This window comes from Eumetopias jubatus, unplaced genomic scaffold, assembly GCF_037043125.1.
Source record: "Eumetopias jubatus isolate StellerSeaLion01/CBP00866 unplaced genomic scaffold, mEumJub1_p1.0 scaffold_15, whole genome shotgun sequence".
NCBI classification, from domain to species: Eukaryota; Metazoa; Chordata; class Mammalia; order Carnivora; family Otariidae; genus Eumetopias; species Eumetopias jubatus.
The window spans coordinates 56,548,170-56,574,145 of NW_028274821.1; the positions used below are offsets into that span (position 1 = coordinate 56,548,170).

Here is a 25,976-nt window from a genome sequence, read left to right on the forward strand (position 1 = left end):
AGGAGTGGGCGGAATCGAAGCAGAAGCGGTCATGCTGGGCCAGCCCATCAGCATGGTGCTTCCGCAGGTGATTGGCTACAAGCTGGTGGGAAATCCCCACCCTCTGGTGACGTCCACTGACATCGTGCTCACCATTACCAAGGTAACGATATGCTGCCTCTTCCGTGGTCTTGGATGGTCTCTGGGACAAAGGACAGGGAGCAAATGCACGATGGAGTCCCTCTTGGTTTCCATGTGCTCTAGGAAATAGGATGTTGATGATTATTAAAAAGAGATGAGATAAGGGGAGAGTTCTGTGGTTAAGTTTTAGACAATTAATGTCCATTTTACTCTTCCTCGGCTGCATGGTTCCTTTTCTTCAAAAAAATATTCTGAAAGTGTGAAAGAGTTCAAATACACAGAAGTTAAAATGGCATTCATATGCACCACCACCTAGACTTAACAGATGGTAACATTTTGCCACATTTGCTTCAGAGCTCTCCCTGTGGGTATGTTTTTTAAGAAATAAAATGAAATATTTATGGCTAAGGCCATCCTCCGCATTCCTAGAAATAAGCGCTATCCCAAGGTTGTAAGACTCATTCCCAAGCGTGTTTATACTTTGACTACATTTTTCCACATGGTTCTTCTTTATGTGTAAATAACAAACTGTTTCTATGACTTTAATGTCTGACTTTTTAAATTCCCTTCTCTGTATTCAAAGTTACATTATTGTAACAGATGTTTCTCCAAGCTGGAAATAGTACTTTTTTTTTCCTTTTTCTTTAGCTTTTGCAAGAAATAATCTTTTCTTTGTGTGTGTGTGATTTGCTTGCTCTGCAAAAGGAGAGCAGTTTCATTTTGCAAGATTATTAGAAAAGTGATATTTTTTTATTATCACAACCATAGTTTTTTCTGGTTGTAAAGTTAGGAGGCCTGGAGTGTTAGGGATAACTACTATCCTGTTAAAGTCCAAAAAATGTTTCTCTTTGATTTAATCCCTATGGAATTTGGAATGGCATTTATTTGAATACTGTAGCTTATCACAGAGGTCTGTGCATTGTTCTTCAAATGTAGAATGATGTAGGACTTGCCCATAGAATTTAGCGGAAGCCTCCGTAACCTGAAGAGCCTGTCGGTGTCGCTGTCCACACTGCGGGTGAGATTGGCTTTGTGCAGGGCCAGGTGAGCCGCGGAGGCCCCAGCCCTGGCTGATGGCATGTCTGGAAAAGAGATGGGAGTCAGACTGGCTAGATCTTTCGGTTACAATGAACTTTTACTTGTGTTCAGGAAATTTGTTCGTTATACCCTCTTCCTTATTTACTAGTGCAAGACTGTTTAGGGTGAAAGAATTTATTTAATTTTTAGCACTTCTAGGCGCTTCCAGTGATCTCATTAGAGAGAAAAAATCCTTCTCACTTTGGAAAACTTTTATTAATGTTATCTGTGTTTTGGGCATTACTTTTCCTTTCCTTTTTTTTTGTAATAATTGTTTTGACATAGTTTTAGATTTACAGGAGAGTTTTATGTGTAAATACAGATATTTACAGATAAAACTCCCAACTTCCGCAAATGTTTACATCCCACGTAACCATGGTATATTAATCAAAATTAAGAACATTGGTACAACACTATTAACTAAACTAGAAACTTCTCCAGTTTTTTCAATAATGACCCTTTTCTGTTCCAGGATCCAATCCAATCCAAGATTCCCCATATTTAGTTAACATTACTTCTTAAATTTTATTTTTTAAAGTAATCAAAAATATGTTGGGTTAAAGTAATCAAAAGTAATCAAAATATCAAAAAGTAATCAAAAATCAAAAATCAAAAAAATCAAAAGTAATCAAAAATAAAAAAATTTATTTTTTATGTTTACTCACCAGGCTAGTTTGTAAGAATTACAAAGTGCTAGCTCTGCATTTTAAAGATGGGCTGTTGAGTCTCAAGCTTTTTTCTTGTTCTGCTGCTCAGCACCTGCGCCAGGTGGGGGTAGTGGGCAAATTTGTGGAGTTTTTCGGGCCAGGCGTACCCCAGTTGTCCATTGCTGACCGAGCTACAATTGCAAACATGTGTCCAGAGTATGGAGCAACTGCTGCCTTCTTCCCGGTTGATGACGTTAGCATCAAGTACCTGGTGCAGACGGGTAAGTGCAGACCCGTGAGAGCGGAAGGCCCTGGGTCAGGCTTCCTGGAACTCTGAGGATCAGAGCCCTGCCTTCTGCCTCTGCCCCTTGGAGTGCACATGGTCACATTTATTGTTTTTTTTTTTTTTTTCCTTTTCTCTATGGAATCAAAATGGTTGTCGGGATTTCAGAAATATAACATAGACGTGGTGTGGCCAGTAGAAAGAGCTCAGGTATTCTGGAAACCTAGATGTCTGTGCTGGTATTCTACTACTGGTTCTTTGATGGGAAGCAAGTGATCTTAGTGATGAAGGTGTGCTCTGACGATGTGCTAAGCCTGAGGTCCTCTGAATGGAGGATGAGGACCAAAGAGGGGGAGTTTTTACAGGTAGGACCAGAATCTGCTTCAGAAAATAGTCCAGATCAGTGAATGATCCCCAGTAAATAGCAGCATGAGCCAGAGAGTCAGAATATTAGACAGAAAGGTGAAATATCAGCAAAACTTGAGGTGTGTGTGTAAGCGAAATGCACCTTCCTTGTGTAATTGCTGGTGGAGGCATTCGTCTCACCGGGAAATCTTAACCTCTGTTACTTGTTATTTCTTAAAATACCCATTTAGGTCGTGATGAAGAAAAAGTAAAGCAGATGAAAAAGTATCTTCAAGCTGTAGGAATGTTTCGGGATTTCAGTGACCCCTCTCAAGACCCAGACTTTGCCCAGGTATGAGAGAGTGTTTCCTTTTCCTGGAGGCAGTGATTTTAGTTGTGTATGTTTTTTGTTTGTTTGTTTGTCTGTTTGTTTTTTAAAGATTTTATTTATTTGAGAGAGAGAGAGAATGAGAGATAGAGAGCATGAGAGAGGGAAGAGGGTCAGAGGGAGAAGCAGACTTCCTGCTGAGCAGGAAACCCAATGTGGGACTCGATTGTGGGACCCCAGGATCATGATCTGAGCCGAAGGCAGTCGCTTAACCAACTGAGCCACCCAGGCGCCCCATAGTTGTGTATGTTTTTTTCTGAGGGGGTGTACTTGTAGGAAATAAGTCACCGCCAAGTCATCACAGAAGAACAAGGTTTTAAAAGACTGAAACAATTAAGAGGATAAGGGATTGTAAACATAAAATAACTTCTTCCTTTTCTCCTGGCCATTAAGTTGAGTGGGCACCCCATTTCTGACCTACTGACTGACTCCCCTAATGTGGAAGACCTTTGAAGATGGCTTCGCCAGAGGGAGTAGGGCTGTTTAAAGGCTCATCTCATCATTGCAGAAGAAAAAGAAATAGGGGTAGAGCATGGCAATTAGTTCCGGTTTATCCAGTGATTTACCTTCATTCATTTTCTAGGGGGCAAACTGATTCCACATTTTTCTGGACAGGCAAGCCCAGAGGGTCACCTAGATGTGGGATCCTGGTTTTGTTTCATAGTATACTTGAGGGACGGAAATATGCAATCAGACCCAGGCCCGTTGCCTGGCATTGATGCCTGAATGGCGGCATCCTACCAAGTCATTTTAGAAAAAAGGACAATGGTTTATGTATCATCTTAGTAGAAAACCCATCTCAAACTAAGCTCACCATTAAAAAGGATGCATCAGCTGCTTTGCAAAGACGGATGCATAGAAGACGCTGGCCAGCAGCTGGGTGCACACCCTGGTCTTTCTGGGAGGTGACAAGGCTTCCTGCCTGTCCCACGCCACTTACATGCCCGTCCTGATCTTTGGAAATTCATTCCTTAAGCATTAAAAAGAACATTGAGTCCTTGTTTATGAATGTGATGGTTTAGTTTGTTTTTGTGGTTGTGGTGTTTTCGGCTCTGTGGCCCAGCTTGCGTTTTTTTTCTCCGAAGGTACGATGTCACTTCTTGAGTTCCTTCTCTTTTGGGTGGACAGGTTGTGGAATTAAATTTGAGAACGGTCGTGCCTTGCTGCAGTGGACCAAAAAGGCCTCAGGACAAAGTCGCTGTAACCGACATGAAAAAGGACTTTGAGAACTGCCTCGGAGCCAAGGTAGGGGCCGGGGAGAGGCAGGTGGAAGTCCCCCCTCCCAACCCAGCCCTGCGCCCCGTGTCTTAGAGCCCACGCTGCTTTCCACCACCACCCCGCAGCTTCCCGAAGCCTGACGCTGAGGGCGTTTCTTCTCCATCCTGAAGTCCTCGGTGCCTCTCCCGTTAGCCGAGGGCCACACAGCTTCCTTAGAGCCCTTTACCATCTGTGAACACAACTCAGCCCACACATCTGCTTTTCCTATAACTCTCATCACACTGTGTACTAGACTTGCCCCAGCTTTCCTGGCCATTGTACTTTCGCTCATGCCCCTCCTCCACCCACCTGGATGGCCCCTCCCCCTCCCTGCATGTCGGTGTCTCTCAGACTCCACAGCATGGCCTCACATCTCATAGAAAGTCATCGGTCCCTCGTTTGAACCTTGATGACACTTGGTCTGAAACCCTTGGATGGCATCCATGTTCTTGAACTTACATTGCTGGTCCTTTATATTATTTGCAGGTCTGATTTCCCTTATTGGACTGTATGTTTGAGTAGATGATGTGTGTCAGAATCACCTTTATACTCCACAAAGTACCTAGCATCTTTTATGCAGATTTTCGATGAACATCTCCCCAAATGATGATTAAGATACTTGATAAGTTTTATCCTGGGGCCACCAGCATGACACCAAATGTTCAGCTGTACTTAATTTGCCTTATTGACCATGATTAGTTGAATCTGGCCAAAAGGACACCTTTTTCTAAGTTTCCATCATGTTAGAATCAGTGGCCTTGGTTCATATCCATGAAGCTCTACAATAATGTCATCGGGTGTAATTAGACTAATTTGGAACTAAATTTGTAGTTATAGCGTTTCCATTTTTGAGATGAGAAGCAAGTCACTGTTAATAGGACTTCAAAGCAGAGGAAGAGTCAGAAATTATGACTGCCTTTTATAAAGGTTTAAAAACAATAAAGAGGACTTTCAGTTTTCTGTAGCATTTCAGATGAGATGTTTATATTTTGCTAAAAATTGGCTTTTAAAATTATAGTTACCAAGGTATTGCTTTTCCTTCTAAAGTGAGACCATTTCACTGTGGTTTTTTTCTTCCATTTTTTTTTTCTTCCCGTAGCAAGGGTTTAAAGGATTCCAGGTTGCTCTGGACCATCATAATGACCAGAAGACGTTTATCTATAATAATAGCGAATTCACCCTCACTCATGGGTCGGTGGTCATCGCTGCTATTACTAGCTGTACAAACACCAGTAACCCGTCTGTGATGTTAGGAGCAGGTGAGTGCATTTGAATTCCTCCCCGTGGTCATGTGGACATGTGGGTGAGAATCTCTCAAGACACAACCCTGGGGCTTACCTGAATCTACGTGTAGTTCCCCGAACCTTGTCTTTGCCAGATGCAGAGATTTATTGGTCCAGAAGTGTTTACACAATAATGAGTGTTCAAAGCAAAGTATGTAACGTAGAATACCTAATACATACTAATCTTTAGAATTAAAGCAGAAAATAAGTAGAAGAAAGCAAAAAAAAAAAAAAAAAAGATGAATTTCTGGTAAAGCTTAGAATCTTGTGTCAGACTGTAGAAAAAAAGAAAACTGTTTTCATATCACAGATTAGTCTCTTTAAAACCCCTGATAGGCCTTTTTGTACACTGGACTTCAGTCTCTTAGAAGTATTGTAAGTGCATCTGAATTAGGGCACGGGGCACTGGCTGATAAAACTTACTTGGCTGTTACGCAGTTCTGGTCAAATAGTTAATATTTACATACCGAGTTTTATTAATAGAAGTCTCTTTAGTGTCCAGATATTTTTTTTTTATCATTCCCAAGAGTTCCTGTTGTGTCCACAGACCAAAGATCATTGAAGAGTTCTTTCTTTATAAAGTGCCCAAGTACATAAGGAAAACCTTCTTTGTCCAAGAATTCATCTGTTGACCCCTAAGCTTTTCTTGTCTGGAGCAAACAAGTTTCCTCAAGACAAGTCACCAGCTTGTCTATAGCTTTTTGTGCCTTTTTACCCCCACTCCTCATTTCTTTCCAAATTCTATGATACGTTGTTAAGAGAGCACCCAGTGTTTCTGTACTAGTCTCTGTATCTGCCAAAATTCCAGTGGCCTAGAGCTCTTGATTTTCTACTTTAAAAGAATACCTGGGGACTAGAATTTTACTCTAGACTGACTGCATTCCTCACCAACCAGTACACAGTTCATATCCTTTAAGAAAGGGCCCTACCAATTATAATTTTCATCCAAATAAAACGTAATTAGAAAGACTGCTTTCCCTCCAAAAGTTAAAATTTATTCTATAATATATTCCTCAATGTTTTTAAGTTTATCTCTTGAGAAAAAAAAAAAGCCGATCTCTCTCCATTTCCTTGACTAATTCTGAGTTTACTGCGTCCGTGTAAATGACTTTGGGCCAGTGAGCTGTTGGTTGGTGCTCGGCAGCAGAAAGAGCAGAAAGCACCACGAATGGGGGCTCTGTCAGGCAGTGGCGGGCGACGCAGACCGAGGGGTCGGTCTCTTTCCTGAACCCGCCCTGGCACCTAGAGTGGACAGCCACCCCACACTGTGTTGGTGTTGACCATTTCACAGGACTGTTAGCCAAGAAAGCTGTGAATGCTGGCCTGAACGTGAAGCCTTACATCAAAACCAGCCTGTCTCCTGGAAGTGGTGTGGTCACCTACTACCTGCGAGAGAGTGGGGTCATGCCGTACCTGTCCCAGCTTGGGTGAGGAGGAATTTTCTTTTACACCGGCGCTCGGGTTGTATTTCATTCCACATGTGTCTCGCCGCGTCACCATGTAACACACATCAGCTCATCTGATGGTATCTAATGAGTCTTGTCAGCCAGTGAGGAGACTTCAGCCCTTACGTCCCCACAGAGTCAGGCCCTCCTGTGGACGGTTGTGCTCATTGTTCATCAGACAAGGGTGCCCTTGAAGGGCAAAGCAGGGCTGAAATCAAGCCTGTGCTATGGTGTCGTGCTGCACCCTTCTGGAGGACGGGGTGCATTTTCTCAGTTGACGGAGGTTATGCGATGGGCTAGCGTTGACTCGGCAACTGAGAGGCTGCTGTTTGGTATGAAAATAATCACTTACCATGGCTAAAAATGTTTTAATTCCTTGGCATAAATGAGTCATTTGTTACCAAATACAATTTCTCCAGTTTCCACACTATTCCTAATTTGGATGAGAAGGATTGTTTTTTTTACAACCCTCCTGAGAGTGAAAGCTTTATAGGAACAGTACTACAATTATTCCACGTGCTGCCGGTCTCTTTAAGTCAGCGGTCTCTAGAACTGTCCTCGGCAGAGCAGCTCATTGAGACTCACTCTCCACCTTGCTTCTCTTCCTGCGCCTAGGTTTGATGTCGTGGGCTACGGTTGCATGACCTGCATCGGCAACAGCGGGCCCTTACCTGAACCTGTGGTCGAAGCCATCACGCAGGTAATGGCCGAGGAGCCTGTGGGGCTTCGGAGCTGTTGGCTCTTTTCATATGATGTGTGCCCAGAAGGCTGGTCGCCTCAGGAAGGCCCAGGGCAGCAGGGAATGTGTTTAGACATACAGTCTCTGGAGTCAAGCTAACCTGACTAGCGGTCTACCTTGTGCCTCAGTTTTCCCAGCTGTAAATTGGCGATGATAGGACCTGTTTCACAGAGTTGTGAGCACGGAGATGGACGTGAAGGACTTGTAGCAGTGCCTGGCACACACGGGCTCTTGCACTACAGACAGCTCCAGGCCTCTGTGTGCCTGGTCACCGGAAACCTGGCTCCAAGTCAGACACATCTCCACGCAAACAGTGGAATCAAAACTACACTGCATGGCCTTGATTTTTGGCCGCAAATTCTGTAGCGTTGAGAAGCACGATTTGGTTTGCCTGAATTACAGAACCGATGGAGGTCAGAGTGGCTTCCTTTAGCTTTCAACTGTTCTCAGGCCCCGGGTGGCGAAGTCACCAGGATGCTGCCTTCTGACACACCTGGGATTTCCTCGGGAGCAGAAACCATGTCTCTCGGTGTCCTTTGACCCAGAGTGTCTCCCCAGGGACACCCATGTGTGCTCTTCTCCCTGCAGGCAGAGGACCAGGTTGAAAGGGAGGTTAAAGAACTCCCCCCGTGATGGGAGAGTTCAGCAGGTGGTCTAAGACAAGAAGCCTGGGCCCCTTCTCCGTTGTGACCTGATCTTTCTCTTGCCGGACTCAGGGAGACCTGGTCGCTGTCGGAGTACTCTCTGGGAACAGGAATTTTGAAGGTCGAGTCCACCCCAATACCCGGGCCAACTATTTAGCCTCTCCACCCTTGGTGATAGCCTATGCAATTGCTGGGACTGTCAGGATCAACTTTGAGAAAGAGCCACTGGGTAAGATGTCGTTTGTGTGGCTGCCCTTGTTTGTTTTCCGGTGAATTTGAAAATATCACTGGAGGAAAAGTGACCACCTTCCTTAATAAATAACGATTACTAGAACTAACAAAGGTGAGGAGAGTCTTTTCTTTTCTCCCCCATACATGGCGAAGACAGAACTGGAACAGACTAGAAGCAACCAAGGACAAGGGACGACAAAAGGAAATTAATCTGCAAAGTCAGAGAGAGCATGCTATTCTGGCTTCTTCCCCAGTTCTTCTCTTTCTAGCTCCTGCTTTTATCTAATGCGAGGCACTGTTTTAACGTATCCTCTGTAGGAACACATCCCAGATAGTTCAACTTCCCCAAATCTGGAGAAATGATGCTTTGTTTCCTTCCCTCTGGAGGTCTTGCTGTGTCCTCCTCAGTCCGTTCTCAGTAGATTCAATACTATGACACAGCGCCCCTTCAATTCACTTTTAGGAAAGCCCCACTAGAGCTATAGTTGATCCCATTATGTGTGGATTCGATATTTGCAGATTTGCCTCTTCACTAAAATGTAGTTTAACCCCCAAATCAAGACTCGTCTTGCCTCCATGGTCATTTGCAGACACGCACAGAGGGGTACAGGCTTTGTGTCACTCAACGTGTGCGTTCTCAGCTGCAGCCAAACGAGGCAGGGCTCTGCTTCTCCCCTCAGCTCTCACACTGTAAATACATATCCTGTTCGTGCTCTGTGTAGTGCCATGTCTTTCCACATTTTTGTGGTTTTGGTGATTTCACTTTTTAAAATAGCCCCCAAGCGTAGTGCCCAAGTGCTGCCTAGCGCACGGAAGCCCAGAAAGGCTGTGGGGTGCCTTGTGGGAGGCAGACTTTGTTCAGGCATGAGTTGTAGTGCTGTTGGCTGGGACTTCGGCATTAACGCATCAGCAGGATGTACTAGGTAAGGTGTTTTTAAGCCGAAGCACACATGAAGCAAGATTACGTATTGACTGGGTGCCGAAAACATTGTGACGAGAGGCTGTCAGGAGCCTAACCCACATCCCACGGCGCCAGCAATTCATGCTTCACTACACAGTGTTTGCATGGACTTCACAGAACATTTCTACCACAGAGAACGGGATTTGACTGGATGGGATCATGAAAATGGGGGATTAAATGCAGTTCTTCTCCTTAATAAACCTGTTTTCCTCAGGGGTCAATGCAAAGGGACAACAGGTATTTCTGAAAGACATCTGGCCAACCAGAGACGAGATCCAGGCGGTGGAGCGTCAGTACGTGATCCCTGGCATGTTTAAGGAGGTCTACCAGAAGATAGAGGTGAGGTCCCCACCCGCTCTGCCCTCATTCTTCCAGGGGATAGCCGTTCCTTTGTGGCATCTCTGCAAACCCCGAGGCTGATGGCGGTGGAAACTAGAGAAAGTCACATTTCTTTCTTCAGATAACCAAGGAAGTGGTTCTCGGTCATTTTCTCCTGTGACTTACATTTTTACACACTCTACATTCCCCAGATGTTCCCAGATCTGGACAAGGTTCCCAGATTTGGCAGCAGCCTCAAAAAGAGAGGCCTTAGGTTGTGTGTGATTCCTAGCCAGCACCCCCCCCCCCCCGCCCCAGCCCCAAGTGTCACTGAGGTAGAGTTCATTGGTTGGATATACCTCTCAGAACTATTTGGATGCTTAAAAAGCCACTGAGGAGAGAGCACCAAACTATTGAAATAAATAAATAAATAAATAAATAAATAAATAAATAAATAAACCAACCTTTCTGAGCATTTGACAAATAGAGAGAAAATGTGGGGGGGGGCTCAGTATCATTTTCTGAGACCCTTAGATGTTATTCCTTTCTCTGCCATCTGTGTTAGGCTGACCCAAGGAATGCTGACTGGGGCTTGGGTTTGAAATAAGAGAGCAGACTCTCTGGGGAAGAGGGTCAAATGGGGATAGATTCATGCACCATGCCCTCCCACAAGTTGCTCATCAGGAAGTGGTCGGAGCAAGCTTGTTGGGCGTTGGGTTAAATGCATTTCTCCAAAGGCCGGGGTCATGGCCCTGTGGAGACAGTTCAAGCTGACTTTAATGCATAGCAGCGGTCATTTGCTATCCAGTGTCCACATGACCTGGACGTCTACTTCCGCCAGTCTTCAGAGAGTAAATAATTTCCCCTTTGGTACTATCTGAATTATTGTTTTCTAAGTTATATTATGTGTATGGATTAGTTATCTATTGCTGTACAACAAATTATCCCAAAACTTAGAAACACCATTTATTATCTCATGGTTCCTGTGGTTCAGAAATCCATGTGTGGCTTACCTGGGTGCCTCTGCCTTCAGGCTCCAACCAAGGTGTCCTTTGGTGCTGCAGCTCATCTGAAGGCTCAGCTGGGGGAGGATCACTTCCAAGGCCATTTGTATGGTTGTTGGCAGGATAATACGCCTTATAGGCTTTCAGACTGAGGGCCTCAGTTCCCTGCTGACAGTTCGCTAGAGGCCTCCCTCATTGCCTTGCTCGGGGGTCTCTTCACAGCTCACAGCATGGTCCTGGCTTCCATCAGAGCAAGCAGGAAAGGGTGAGAGAGACAGAAGGCAGTCTCTTTATAACCTGATCTTTGAAATGAGTCACTAGGTTCAGCCCACACTCAGCAGAAGGTGACTGCTTAAGGGTGTGCATGCCAGGGAGGTGGGGGGTAGGTCCTTGGGGCCATCTTCAAGGCTGCCTATCACAGTGTATATGTATTTTTAAGTCATTGGGCATGAGATTGTCTTAGTGTAAAGGAGCTCTTGTGTGTGACTAGAATCAGAACTGTTTTGGTTTTGGTGTTACTGAAGTATAGTTGACACACAATGTTACATTGGTTTCAGGTGGACAGCGTAGTGATCGGACAACTGTGCATCACCCAGGTGTAGCTACCATCTGTCACCGTTCAACTCTGTTACAATAGCATTGACTGAATTCCCTACACTGTACCTTTCATCCCCGTGACTTACTCATTCCGTAACTGGAAGTCTGTACCTCCCCCTCCCCTGTACCCCTTTTTGCCCATCCTCGCACCTCCCCTCCCCTCTGGCAACCATCAGTTAGTTCTCTGTGTTTATGGATCTGTTTCTGCTTTGTTTGTTCGTTTTGTTTTTGAGATTCCACATATCAAGGAAGTCATGGTATCTGTCTTTGTCTGACTGTTTCACTTGGCGTACCTGGAGGGTCTTACACTAAGAATGGTTTTTATTGTACTCTTAGAATATATAGTTTCTTCTTGCATGTCAAACTTTCCTTAGAGTGGAATGTGATTAGATTTGCTTTTCTTTCTTTTATCTTTTTGTTTGTAAGACCGTGAATGAAAGCTGGAATGCCTTAGCAGCCCCATCGGACAAGCTATATTGCTGGAATCCCAAATCTACATACATTAAGTCACCACCGTTCTTTGAAAACCTGGTATGATTTTATTTTTAACAAAATAAGTTTTTCAAAATGTTTCTTTCCTTATAGAATCTACTTGATTACCCTCTGTCCTTGATTTGACTACTCATTCCACTGAAACCTTTACAAACCCGAGCAGACAATACTGAGAAGCTGGGGTGTTTGGTTCTAATGGGCCTACAGTGTCTCTGTCCAGGGGTTCTGTGTGGCTGTGTGGAGACACCCTGGCCATCCTGTACCACCTGGACATAGAAAAGTCTGAGGGATCGACTGTCCCCGCACAACATCCCCGGGCCTGCTATATTTAAACCTTATACTCAAAAAAATAAGGGAAATCTTACATATAACTGACGATCAAGGAGTCTGTGCTCTCCTGGGTGGGAAGGGGGGAGTGGAAGTCAGGATTCTGGTTGTCCTCAGCATCTGAGTTCCCTGGATGTGGAGACAGAGAAGGTCATTTGCAGCTGTATCGCTATTGCTTTTGAGGGAATAGTCTCAATACTTTGCCTCCCTTCAGGGGTGGGATGTAAATGTTTTGAGTAAATTCACCTTACTTTTCTAAGCACCCCTGATAAAACCAAAAAACCTAGAATTTTCTGTGCAGCGATGTACAGCTGTCATCCGGTTTGGGTCCACGGTGCATTGTGGAAACTGTTCAGACTCCCTGGTGACTTGCTGGAGAAAACCTGAGCCAGCACTAACTTGCTGTGTTTTTTGCTAGACTTTGGATATCCAGCCCCCTAAATCTATAGTGGATGCCTACGTGCTGTTAAACTTGGGGGATTCCGTAACAACGGACCACATCTCTCCGGCTGGAAATATTGCAAGAAACAGCCCTGCTGCTCGGTACTTAACTAACAGAGGGTAAGTGTGAGTGAGGGGAAGAAAGACTAAAAGGCAGAAATGGAGTGAATGAGGCCAGTATTTCTTTTCACATGTTCTCTTTTCAATCAGACTGATTTTTCAGTGAACCCTGAGGCTTGAAAACCAGTCACCCTATCTGTTTACTGCTTCCCAGCTTCCTTGGGAGATTTGTCAGCAAGGAAACCCCAGCAGAGGGGATCTTCCTTCTGCGCAAGTGCCCCCATTAGAGTCCAGGCTCTGCTCTCAGCCTGCGGCGCACTCGGCAGGGGTGTCCCTTGCCCTGCGATGCCGCCTCCTGCCTGAGACACGTAGTGACTGACTACAGATTTGCCGCTGCCACATTCATCGGCCGATCCTTCAGTCACAGACTGACTTCAATGGGTACTCTCCCAGTATTACCTACTGTCCGCTAATACGCCAAGAGTGATCGGAGTCCGTCCCAGATCTGACTTTCCATGAGAATCATCTGGGGAGATCAACATTCCTGGCTCCCGTCTGCACCTCCCGAATCAGTGTCTTCAGGGATGGGCCCAGAGCTAATCTAAGAACAAAATCCAACACCTTTTTCGTTCTTTCTTTCCTTCTTTCCTTTTTTTTTTTGTCAGTGGGAGAAGAAAACGGCCTTGGCCCCATCTCGCTTTCCTGGTGGCTGAGGTGTTTTCTTCATGCCTCCCCGCCCTACTGAGCCCCACTCAGTCCCTGCCTCCTCCTGGTGCATCCTATGGGACAGTCGTGTTCAGAGCAAAAGTATTCCACGTTCCCCAGAGATAGGAGTGCTGGAAGTTTCAGAAGCTAGCCCACCTCTGGAGCAGGGGATGCACAGGAGTCCATCTCAAGATTTTTTTTAACATGGGGCAACTACTGTATTAAATGTACAGGGACTTCTTACACACAGACGCATATGGTAAGATTCTAAAGGGATATGATTGTACTTTGAGTGGGAGTCATCGAGCGGAGAAGGGCAGGTGATATTCGAGAGGGGTCGGCGAATCCCTGCTCTTCCCCCTCCCCCACGCCGCTCTGGCTACACCGGTGGCAGCCTCATTTGTTGAATGTTCCAGGCAAGGCCAAATACCCTTATGCCTGAGAGCCTTTGGTTGAGCGGGCTGTTTTTTCCTCTTGGATGCTCTTCCCCAGAATAGCTGTCTGGCTAACTCCCTTGCCAGTTCAAGTCTTCCTCCATGAGGTCACCCCCACTGGACTCCTGTTCTCCTCACCTTAATCTACTTTCCCCCCCCCTCAGTTATTAACCACAATCTAGTAACACTTGTGTAAGATACTCATTTTCTTATTTTGATTATTTCTTTGTCTCCACCTTTTAGAATGTAAGCCCTGCAAAGGCAGGGATCTTCATCTGTGTCGTTCCGTGATCTACCTCAAGCCCTGAGAACAGCTCTTGGCACATAGCTGGGGCTCAATAAAGAGTTGTTGAATGAATGAATGAATGAATGAATGGGAGAAAAGGATTCACCAGCAAACAGCGAAACAAAGAGGTTGAGGCTGGAGAAAGAAACTAAGGAAACAAGCAGTGATTTTTTTGATTGCTGATTGTTGACACTTTGGAGACATGGACTGTATAGGGAATTGAATGAAAAGAAATATCATACCTTCCCAGAAAAGTGCACGTATCCCCAACATTCTGGATATAATTTCAGGAGTTTATAGACATGCTCACCTGCTCCTGAAGCCTAAACTCTCAATCTTCAGATCACATCTCACCGTGAGATCAGATTACCACTCACGCATACATCCTAGCATTTTAAGAAACAGCTCGGTGAGCTGGCCGCTGTGTTAATTGTAAGATGTTCCTGCTATCACAAAGTGGCCTTTAACTGGAGCCCGCAGACAAGATTTTTCCTTGATTTCAAGACCAGGAAGAGCTGTTCTGTCTCTTTGGCACTACTCTGATTTTTATCTTATGAGAAATGTAAATCATGTTGCCAGTTGTGTGTCTGCCCAATACATTGAGTTCTTGATGACTTGGGGACAAATTTATACCCCCTTCCAGGTAGTTTACAGAATGTATTTTGTGTTTCCCTCATTCTTGACTCCACCTGACTGGCCCACACTGATTACTCTTTTGGTTTCCTTTTTCTTACCCATTTTGAATATTTTATCTCTTGTGAAGTTTTCTAGGCTATCCTACTGAATCAGTAAAATAAATACTCATTAGAGTTCCTCCTGGTTTTTCTACCCAGATTTATAAGACTAGAAGTTGATCCTGGGAGAATGCTGATTTCCCCCTTTCACTGCCCCACCTCTGACCTCTGACTCTCCCCTCAGCAGAAGATACAGAAACAGCTTTGCTGCCTTGGAGAAGCGATGCTTAGTAGACTTAGAGGGATATCTGGGTCTATGGTTTTTCTCTTTTTTTTTAATGGAAGCTAAGTTTTATCTTTGCTCCGTTCACTAACCTAGCCCCTCTCCTGCTTACATTATTAGCTTGACTCCACGAGAATTCAACTCCTATGGCTCCCGCCGAGGTAATGATGCCATCATGGCACGGGGGACGTTTGCCAACATTCGCTTATTAAACAAATTTTTGAACAAGCAGGCACCACAGACTATACATCTGCCTTCTGGAGAAATTGTGAGTACTGTGTCTTTGTCAGGCTCTGGGAGGTTGGATATTTACACAGTCACTTTCCTTTGGGTCTCATTTTTTCTTCATAGCCCCATGCTACCTCTTGTTTTGAGAGAGTTCATCACGGACAGAGATGCCCTTTTAAGTTCTACAACTTTCTCTTCCTGCTTAGAGATTCTGCTTCGTGGTTTCCTGGGAGTTGAATTTACAAAGCCTCTGAGTGAAATGTGGTCAGTTCAGAGTATTTAAGGGGGAACTTCCAGGTTAAGATAGAGGACATTTATCAACAGGTGCTATTGTATGACTTTATTAGCATTTAAGTCCCCATTCCACGAGGAGGAGGAGGAACATAGAGGCCCGCGGAGGCCTGCCTGGGTCCTGACGGGAGCCCTTTGCAGTTGGCCTGTTACAGCTGGAACTCTTCATTCCCAGATGGGAGGGAGAGCCTGTGCTTTGAGTCCTACATACTGGCTGTGGAGCCTTCAGCAAGTTATTGCCCTCTCTGAGCCTCATTTTTCTGACCTGCGAAATAGGATATCCACCCTGTAAGGCTCTGAGGCTTAAGCTTAAATGGAAAGACGTGTATACAACACAGAGCAGAGTATCTGGTGCGTGTCATGGGTCCTCGGTGTTGCTTCCCTTCCCTTTGCAGACGCTGCAGAGCTGCTTGAGAACTGTTTAAGTTACTTGAGAAATCACCCTCCTGACTTACTTAAAAATAATAACAGCTAGTATTTATATGGAATTTACTACATCCCGTGTACTGTTCTAAACTCTTTGCCTATATTGACTTATTTAATCCTCATAACAACCCTTTGAGGGAGGTACCATAATTGTCCATCTTTTAAGATAATAAAAATGGAGATTAAAACCCAGGGAGTCTGGGGACACCTGGGTGGCTCAGTCGGTGGAGCATCCGACTCTTGGTTTCAACTTAGGCCGAGATCTCAGAGTCGTGAGATCGAGCCCCGCAACAGTCTCCGTGCTAGGCCCGGAGTCTGCATAAGTTTCTCTCTCTTCCTCTGCCCCTCCCCCCCAATCAATCAATCAATCAATCTTCAAAGCAAAACCCAGGGAGTCTGGCTCCAACATCAGTGCGGTTGATCACCACCCATACCACCTCACTTGTAACAGATTATATTTTGGTAAAGCAAACTGTTTATAAGTAATCACTGATCACCAGGACCCAACACAAAGTCAGCACCCAGTAGGTAGGTGTTCAGTGAAGAGCAGGGATGTTAAACAAACTATTAAAGATAGTTAGCTGGTAGAATGCCCAAGAGACAAGGGGAAAGATGTGCAGTATAGACACTGGGGGGCCTCCAGTATACTGACTGTCACAGTGAACCTCACGAATTTACAAGCCCTGCCATGACATAGAATTTCTGGTCAGATGTTCAGAGCCTCATCTTAAATAAGGAGACAGAATCAGAGATACAGACATTTGAGCGAAGCCTTGAACTTGAAAGACAGACCTAGACAAAGAACGGTGGGGAAGGGAAAGAAAACAGAGATAATGCAAAGTGTAGAAGAAAACGAAGAAAAGATTATCTTCTCAGAGTGATGAAATGATTTCCTGTTGGCATAAAGTAATCAAAGGACGAGAAAGGGCTCTTGATAAAAAATAGTAATTAAAAAAGAAAGAAAAGGCTATTAACAAAAAAAAGCCCCTAAAAAAATTTCACAGGAAAAGTTGATTCGTTGAGAAAATCTCTCAGAATATAGAACAGAAAGACAAAGGAAAAATTAGAGAAAAAATATAAGAAAATTAGACTGAAATGAGGAGGCCCAGCATCTGACTAAACAGAGATGCTAAGAAGAGAAGAAAGGAAATTACCCGGGAAGTAACACAAGGAGAATTCCCCGACTTCAAGATCCAACTCCAACATGACATCCACTGAATACCCACATGATTATGGAAGACCAGCTCCAAATTGCATCGGTATGAAGTTAGGAACAGCAGAGAAAAGGAGAAGATCTAGAAACTTCCAAAGGGGGGAAAACAGCTTCTGTGCAATGTGCTGGAGATCAGAAGTGCTCAAACCAACACTGGAAACTTAGACTGGCTTGCACCCCCAAATTCCATGTCCCATGTTAAAGTAATAACACATTCAGGTTCAAAAACTTTAAAAATACTCCTCAATCCCTGTCTCAGGAAGCTACTTGGTAAATGCGTTTTACCAAAATGAGGGAATAAGCCAAAAAAGGGGAAGTTGTAGGATCCAGGAAAAGGAAATGCAGGCAATTCCCAGGATGTTGGTGAAGGAAGATTCTTCCATCACAGGAATGCACCATCTAGAGAAGAATCAGTCCAAATTAGAACAGGACTGAAGCTCCTGGAGAGAGATCTCTACGGAAGAGATTTTTAAATGACAGACTGCCTGATACATTTGAATGTCTTTAGAGAAGATGTGTACTTTAGGCAGAGTGTTTGGGGATTAATTGATGGGTAGTGACATAGAAACAGGTGAGTACACACACAAAAAGAAAATTATTAATTCCAGTGGAAATTTTTTTGATTACCAAGAAAAGGAATTCAGAGTACATTATCTGACTCAGCTATAAATAACATCCACATAAGTCAGTGTAGTGCAAACACCAAATATTGACTTACTCAAAACGTATGACATAATTATATCGGGAGGCTGGGGAGAGAACTAAATCCCCGGGGTGCCTGGGTGGCCCAGTCAGTTAAGCGTCTGACTCTTGATTTCAGCTCAGATCATGATCTCGGGGTCCTGGGATCGAGCCCTGCATTGGGCTCTGCACTCAGTTGGGGAATCTGCTTCAGGATTCTCTCCCTTTTCTTCTGTCCCTCCTTCCACTCACACATGCACTCTCTCTCAATTAAATAAATAAAATCTTTTTAAAAAGAGAGGGAGAACTAAATCCTCATCAAAGCAGGAAATTGATAACGAAAATGGAGAAATAGAGAACTGGTAGTTTAAATATAATACTGGAGATAGAAAGGAACAATAACGGACATTTTATGTCCTCTTTTTTTTTTTAAAGATTTTTATTTATTTGATAGAGAGCAGGAGAGCACAAGCAGGGGAGACAGGCAGAGGGAAAGGGAGAAGCAGGCTCCCTGGTGAGCAAGGAGCCCAATGCGGGACTCGGTCCCAAAACCCTGGGATCATGACCTGAGCTGAAGGCAGTCGCTTAACCGACTGAGCCACCCAGGCGCCCCTGTCCTCATCTTTAGAAGAGAGGGAATGTGTAGGGAGCCGTTGCTTTATAAGCTCCCCAGATTTGGGTAACGTCATGTGGAGCTAACCACAGGCTCCATCAGCCCACCGAAATAGTAGTTTGGGAAAGCTTACTTGAGAGGTTGATTACACACCTTTCTAGAGCTTCTTTTGAAGGAAACCCTCTCTTGAGGGATTTTTTTTTCCTTTCTTTCTTTTTTTTTTTTTTACTTAAGTAGCCAGGAAGAACAATTGTTTCATATCACCAGCAATGATATCAAATGTCTTTGTGAAGTCTTGGCACAGCAGAATATTCAGAATTTTTGTGAGAAACAAATGAAGCTGTTTGTGGAAGATGTTTCTCATATATACCAAAATATTAGTTAATCCTCTCCTGTCCCTTATTGATCTCTGCTTCCACCCGTGTTTCTGCTGTCTCTGCCTTGACATCCTTGTAGAGAAGGGTGACTGATACACGTTTGCATTTTGGGGTGCCTGGGTGACCCAGAGTGTTAAGTGGCAGACTCTTAATTTTGGCTCAGGTCATGATCTCAGGGTCCTGGAATCGAGGCCTCCACCAGGCTCTGCACTTAGTGGGGAGTCTTCTTGAGGCTTCTCTCTCTCCCTCTACCTCTCCCTGCACTCGCTCTCTATCTAAAATAAATAAGTGTATGTATGTTTGCATTTTATATAATTTCAGAACACGTCACCTTCTTTGTGGTTGCTGCCCTTTACAGGTGACCATAACTGAGTCTCTAGACTGAGTCAAAACCCAGGTTTAGGTGGGATTCTCCGTTTCCTAAGCTTTAAAATAGTTTAATCAATGGAAGAGGGGGAAAAATCTGATCGACTTTCTTTTTTTTCCCTTGATGCCGTAGGATTTGAATGTTTTTCTAAAACCAGGACAAAAACTAGGCATTTTAGTTAAAAGAACATAAAATTCATTGGTAGGGGTGAATTGGAGATTTGTAACGCAGGCCACTGATTGGTTGAGTTTTCTGTTGGCTTTGTGTTGACTGGGCCACTGAAGACCCTGTGCTTCTCACCAGGTCCCCCTGGCCTGTGTCCACACTCTGCTGCATCTGTAAACCTTGCTTTTCTCTTCCTCAGCTTGACGTGTTCGATGCTGCTGAGCAGTACCAGCAGGCAGGCCTTCCCCTGATCGTTCTGGCCGGGAAAGAATACGGCTCAGGCAGCTCCCGAGACTGGGCAGCCAAGGGCCCTTTCCTCCTGGTGAGTGTGACGTGGAGGGACCCCAGCAGGCTAGCTCAGGAAAGCATGTGATGTTTGTTCAGCTCCTGCTTCTTCACGGATTTGCCTTTACCTCACTCAGTGAAGGCTAATCCAGAGTTGAACCGGTCCCATAGATCAGATACTCCTATTCTGGGAACCATGGACCTTTGGGCGTGTCTATGGAGCAGTTGGGAGGAGGGTCTGTGAAGTCTCTGAAATTATTTTCAAATGTGTGTATGTATGTCTTCTTTTTGTGGGGAAAAATGGCATGGTTTTCCTAATATTCAGGCCGAGGACGGGCCAAGTATTTCAGGCCATTGTCCCAGGCGAGCTGTAAGCCCAGATGCTGCTCCCGTGTTGTCCCTCAGGAGGTTCAGGGAAGGGTAAAAGTAAGGAACCGGTGCTTTGGACAGACTTGGGGAGTGCACTTCTTACAGTGGCCTTTCACTGCCTCTGAGTCGGCTTATGGACTCTCAAGAGTGAAGGACGCTCTCTCTGGATGTAGACAGACAGCTCTTGAGAACCTGTGGCCATTTCAGGGCCTGAGCCGCTTCAGGCGTCCCCATGGAGGCGTCCCCATGGAGGGGCCGTGCAGGGAGCAGATGTTTCTTACCTCTGGAGCATCTCCTGGCCCCGAAAGCAGGGAGGAGTCCTGCTGCTCAGCCTGCATTCTCAGGGTAGGGGAAGATGACTTAGCTGGTGCCAATCTCAGGGATTTATGGCTCGAGCAAATTAAACCTTGGGAAACACCGCATACGGTGATATCCACACGTCCAGTAAAGAAGGCGGGGTCTGGCAGGCAGCCCTCCGGATGTCCAGGCTTCGATAAATCTCTTTGAACATCACACCTATTGCTTTGTTTTGTTTTTTATCAATCATATTGCTTTGTGGGGGGAACAAAAGATGTTCTTTGATTACTTGGTAATATGTCAAAAGCCTGCCTTTTCTAGAAGCTGCGGAAAAGAACCAGAGAAATTACAGAGGAGGAAAGGGTTTTAGGGATGGGGCTGGCAGTAGAAATGCAGCCGGTGGAGACTGTAAGAGCTGAAGGAGGCCAAGAGAACTGGCGTGCGAGGGGCCCCCTAGGCCCGAGGCTTCCGTACGGAACGGCCCCGAGAGTTCCAGCTGCCCCGGGCTGGGCCGCGCAGCAGTGCTGGGCTCTCCTCACAGCAGAGGGGGCTGGACGACTGGTTCGCAGCCGCAAGCAGCCCTTACCCAGCATAGGGACGTGCATCGGACGTGTTTACAAAGCCTCCACTCCCCCTCAGAGTGAACACATGTGCACACGGATCCATATAGAGTATCTCCTGTTCTTGAAACAGGAATTGCAAAAGCAGCACATCATTTCCTATCTCTGTAGTATGTTCTGAAAGTTGCTTTGTCGGTTAAGTCTTTTGTGTCTGCACCTATTCAAGGGAGAGAAAAGAAAAATTTATGTTGTTTTGCGGTGTGGATTCCAGATACAATGGAAGTGTGTTAAGAGATGTTGTATCACAAAGCAGCTAAATGTGTGGTCAAACTGCATGGGTTCAATTACCAGATACCACCACTGACCGTGTGGGTGAAGAGGGCACAATGGTAGCATCTCCCTCCGAGGGTTGGTGGAAGGTGGGATGAGAGAAGCCACTTTATTATGCTGCCTGTACATTGTAGGCAGTCAGTTCAGACCAGCTGCTGTGTTATTTATAACTAGAGTAACTGTTTATGTAAACAACTCATTGGTACTTAAAAAGAATTTAGGTGTGAGAGGAGTTTTGACTGAAGAAGCCTTTTGTAAAGTTTTGTGTATCTAAAGAAAATTGGAACTATGTCCAAAGTACTGTCTTGGCTCCTCAGGGAATCAAAGCTGTCCTGGCTGAAAGTTATGAGCGCATTCACCGCAGTAACTTGGTGGGAATGGGGGTGATTCCCCTCGAATATCTCCCTGGGGAGACCGCAGACACCCTGGGACTCACAGGGCGGGAACGATACTCCATCATCATTCCAGAAAACCTCACACCACGAATGAAAGTGCAGGTCAAGGTAAGCTGGAGCCTCCCTGTGCCAGGTCCAAGTAAACGGGACCGTGCATTCATCATCAAACCCGCGAGAAGGGAATGAGTGGGCTTTGGAAGGAAAACAGGCAGTCAGTAGGAGTGCGTTAGACCTAGGAGTTCTGCTGGCACCTGCTCTGCCTTCACAACACAACCGGTGCCCCCCCTGCACCTGTTGATGGATTACTTATTTCTCTTTACTCATGGAGTTACCATCAGTTCCTTTCTTACTCCCCAACCCCAGCCAGCCCCACTATCTCCTCTGACTCCCAGTCTCTCTTTAGCCCAGAAAAGAGTGTTAGAAGTTCGGAGACAGGACATTTTCACATGATCTTAAAAAAACACCTTTTATTATCAAAATGTGAACAGACACACCCATTCCTGAGCCTCACCCCAGGTTTTGATTAGCCTAAAGGTAAAGGCGACAGCTCCCGAGGTGAGGGGCGGCAAGGCAGGTACCCAGTGCCGAGGCCCCAGGGTCAGCAACTGGACCAGCTGCCTACGGGACAACCTTAATGAGACTTCTGCCAACCCGCAGCTCCCGGAGAGGGTCTAGAAAATACCATCCCTTGCGTCACTAGTAGCTGCTGCCCCAAGAGACCTGGTCCTCATGTGTCCGTCACCTCCATCATTTGTACCCCACGGTGCTTTACTGTGCAGAGGAGTCGACTGGGGATCTTGTCCAAATGCAGCCCCGGATTCACTGGGTCTGGGCTGGAGCGAGGGACGGCACGCGCCCCCCAGTGCTGCTGGCTCCGCTGGTGTGTGGACCATATTTTGAGGGGCAGCTCTGAGGGTGGGGGGGGCATCCCTCCTGACACAGCTACCTGGCCTCCTCCCCCACTGGTTCTCCTCTGCTTCTTTGTCGTCACAGCTGGATACCGGGAAGACCTTCCAGGCCATCATGAGGTTCGACACGGACGTGGAGCTCGCTTATTTCCACAACGGGGGCATCCTCAACTACATGATCCGCAAGATGGCCAAGTAGGTCAGCTGCACTCGGAGCCCTGCGCTTGGAGCTGCGCCGGGGGAAGCGAAGCGCCACTAGCCCACAGGGCCCTTGGTGCAGAGCATCCCCAGCGCATGGCGGCCTCCCTGCACGGAAGCGCGTAAGCACTGACGTAACTGGTGCCATTCCTCCGGGCTCAGAATGCGCAGTTCTGACATTCTCTATTTTTGTGGATCTTTTTCTCTTTTTCTAGAATTTGGAGCTAGAATGGTGGGAATGTCAGTAGTGCCAGAAAGAGAGAACTTGAGCTTGTGTGTGAAGTCACTGATCACAGAATGTCGATTTTTCACTCTTGGCCTGTTAATGTTCAGCTGGACACAAATAAGTCTTCTCAGAAGGCATCCCCTGTCCCCATTTCTGTTCCTCTGTTATCCTCTGCTCCATGAAACCTTCCCTTGAGCGCCACTGGCCTTTGCATATTATGCCAGTGTTAACTGACACGGTAGATGAAAATGTTCTCAAATCACAGCGGTGATTGTGATTCTCCTGTCTGCCTTCTTCCTTCGGAAGGAGTGATCCAGACACCTCGTGGGCAGGTCAGACACTGACATTTTTTGATTATGTGCCTTTAGATGGATCAACATTAAAAAAAAAAAAATGTGATGTTTTCTTTTACTCTCCTCAAAATTTTTCCCCAGAAAATTCATTTGTCAAGAGGAGAACTTTGGTGGTGGTTTTGGAGAGAGACTTAGAACATTTGTAATTTGAGGAAGATTAAATCTATTTTCAAGGAAAGCTTGTTGACTTTGGAATTGAATTGTGTAATGTGTGTGAGGCTCTAGTCTGGGGATATTTCGAGCAGAGTGAGTCTCAGACTGCAGCATCAGGTGACCTTCAAGTTCTGCTTTTACAACCGCAGCTGTACCATACAGGGGGATGTGGAAGAGCTGAGGAAGAGGATTTCTCTGCCCCGGTTGGGAGCAGACAAGAAGGTAGCAGTAGCAATAATGTAAGTATGGTGAGCAGGTCATCATTTTTTTATTTTTGTGTCCTATAGTTAATCTGCTTATATTCATCACTGACATCATTTTGGGGGCGCATGTCTTAGTCTGCTCCGGCTACCATAACAAAATAACCATGGACTGGGTAGCTCAAACATCAAAAATATATTTTCTCCTAGTTCTGGAGGCCAGAAGCCCAAGATCCAGTGTCTAGCCACTTCCTTTTCTGGTGAGAACTTTTTTCCTGGTTTGCAGACAGCCACCTCCTTGCTGTGCCCTTACATGTCTTTCCTTAATGCGTGTGTGAGGAGATAAGGAGCTGGCTCTCTGGTGCCATGTAAGGACACTGATTTTATCAAATCAGGGCCCCACCTTACGACCTTATTTAACCTGAAACACTTCCTTAGAGGTCCCATCTCCAAAGAGAGACACTGGGGGTTAGGGCTTCAACACGAATTTTGGGAGAACACAAAAAACATGCAGTTCATAATTAGAGCTCACAGGTTGATCTCCTTGTAATGAATTTTAAAAATCTCAAATTTGGCACTCAGGGAGTATGGCCTGGCCATTAGAACACCGAGGACTGAGTCCTGTTTCTACCTCTTCAAAGATGAGGGACAAGACAGGTTAGTGAGCATCCCTGCCCCTGAGGTTCCTGGGAACTAGCTTGTGTTCATAAAAAAAGATTACAAACAGAACCTTGTTGTATAAAAAAGCCTATGACCTTCAAATAAGGATCAGTCCTAACACAAAAATACAAAGAAGGGCTGAGAAAACAGACCTCTACTGCCTTAGCTCTTCATTACCTCGCTTCTGGGGGGCCGTCTAGCTCCTCACATTGAGTGGTTATGTGGAGACAGGTTCTTGTGGCTATAACTTCTGGTACGCTTCCGAACTTCTCTACCTCCAAATGCACCCTCGATCCTGTTCATTAATAAAATGTCTTGCCCAGTGTCACAGCCTGGCCCACAACAAGACTGAACAAATGAACTCCTTAGGCCTAGTTTCTCGAGAAGGCACTAGTCCTCTCACTCCAGACGAGATGTGTGCTCCTTGCTCAAGGTGCCTGCCGGCCCTCTTCCTCTCCGTGGGGGTCTCAGCTCCTTTGTCAACAGTTTTCTAAATCCATTACGCCTCCTAAGAAACCAAGCATTCCTTGGTGTGCACACTGTGCTAACCCACAGACTTGTTTTAGCACATGTGTCTTCGGCTCCGGGACAGCCATTAGTTGGTGAGAGTGAGCTCGGGGAAGGGTGTAGCAGTCATGACTCATAGTGTTATTAGAAGCACAACTCAAACTGGTTAAGCACAAATGTTAATAATAACTGGCTCATAGAACTTGAAGAACAGAGGTAGCCACAGCCATAGCCTTGACTGGATCTAGTGACTCAAACTCAGGTTCCCTCCCTATCACTCCTCCACTCGTCTTACCTCATTCTTTCGGGCTGCTCCGCATGCCTGGGCATATGGTCACCAGCAGCTCTGGGGTAAGAGTTAGTAGTTGTGATCTTAAGAGATTTATCTCCCAGTATTCTGTAAGCTAAAGTTGGGAGTTTCCAGTCACCAAAGTGAAGAACCATATTTTGGGCCCAGTTTCCCTTTCAGGGTTATGTGAGGACAGTAGAGTACCCAGCAGGGTTATGTAGAAGCAATGTAGACTTCCGTCCGGAAAAACAGTAAGGTTCCCTGGCTGCTTTCTGAGGAAGCTGTCAAATGTCATGACCACAAAGAGAATTTAACACCCAAGTAGTTTTTGTTCACCCAGCCTAATTATCACAAAGATTATATAATTATAGCTGAGAGTTTTAATAGTTTTAATAATTTGCGCCCCAGGAACGGAGTCCTGCATATTAAGTGCAGATTTGCTGAGTGAAATGCGTACTTCTAGTACGTGGTATGATAAAAGAGTACCTGGTACAGTCCTGAAATTAACATCACTCCGGTTTGGCTCTGGCTGGCTGGCTGGCTGGCTGCGTCAGGGCTGCATGCCTGTTGTGGCGCTTCCACAGGATGGGAGCGGTGTCCCGGGAATAACAGGGTTCCAGGGTCAGTGTATTTGGGAACCACTGAGTTCAGGGGGTCTTGTTAGCACAGAACTGACACATTGCCACACAATGACAGTTATAGTGTAAATCACTCACTCATTTGAGGGGCGGGCTGGCAGCGTTTGATTCAGGAGCCTCTCCTGACCAGAGAGCATTTTCGTCAGAGCATCTCACAGCGTGTGTGTTCCACAGGACTTGCTTGAGGAAATGCTGACCTGACGGTT

At 45.6% G+C, this 25,976-nt stretch overlaps 1 protein-coding gene across 2 annotated transcripts in view; it reads left to right on the forward strand.

Annotated features, from left to right (window-relative positions):
- The window catches only part of ACO1 (aconitase 1), a 52,743-nt gene extending 29,242 nt beyond the window's left edge, over positions 1-23,501 (forward strand). For both annotated transcript variants that reach the window (XM_028115150.2, XM_028115151.2), the window contains exons 7-21: positions 3-142; positions 1,954-2,125; positions 2,724-2,824; positions 3,989-4,105; positions 5,217-5,376; positions 6,692-6,827; positions 7,461-7,545; positions 8,301-8,457; positions 9,635-9,759; positions 11,766-11,870; positions 12,577-12,719; positions 15,162-15,309; positions 19,602-19,724; positions 21,561-21,746; positions 22,632-23,501. In XM_028115150.2, the coding sequence (XP_027970951.2) occupies positions 3-142; positions 1,954-2,125; positions 2,724-2,824; positions 3,989-4,105; positions 5,217-5,376; positions 6,692-6,827; positions 7,461-7,545; positions 8,301-8,457; positions 9,635-9,759; positions 11,766-11,870; positions 12,577-12,719; positions 15,162-15,309; positions 19,602-19,724; positions 21,561-21,746; positions 22,632-22,745 (2,012 nt within the window). In that variant the 3' untranslated portion in view covers positions 22,746-23,501. The remainder of the gene's footprint in view (positions 1-2; positions 143-1,953; positions 2,126-2,723; positions 2,825-3,988; positions 4,106-5,216; positions 5,377-6,691; positions 6,828-7,460; positions 7,546-8,300; positions 8,458-9,634; positions 9,760-11,765; positions 11,871-12,576; positions 12,720-15,161; positions 15,310-19,601; positions 19,725-21,560; positions 21,747-22,631) is intronic.
- The last annotated feature ends 2,475 nt before the right edge of the window (positions 23,502-25,976 follow it).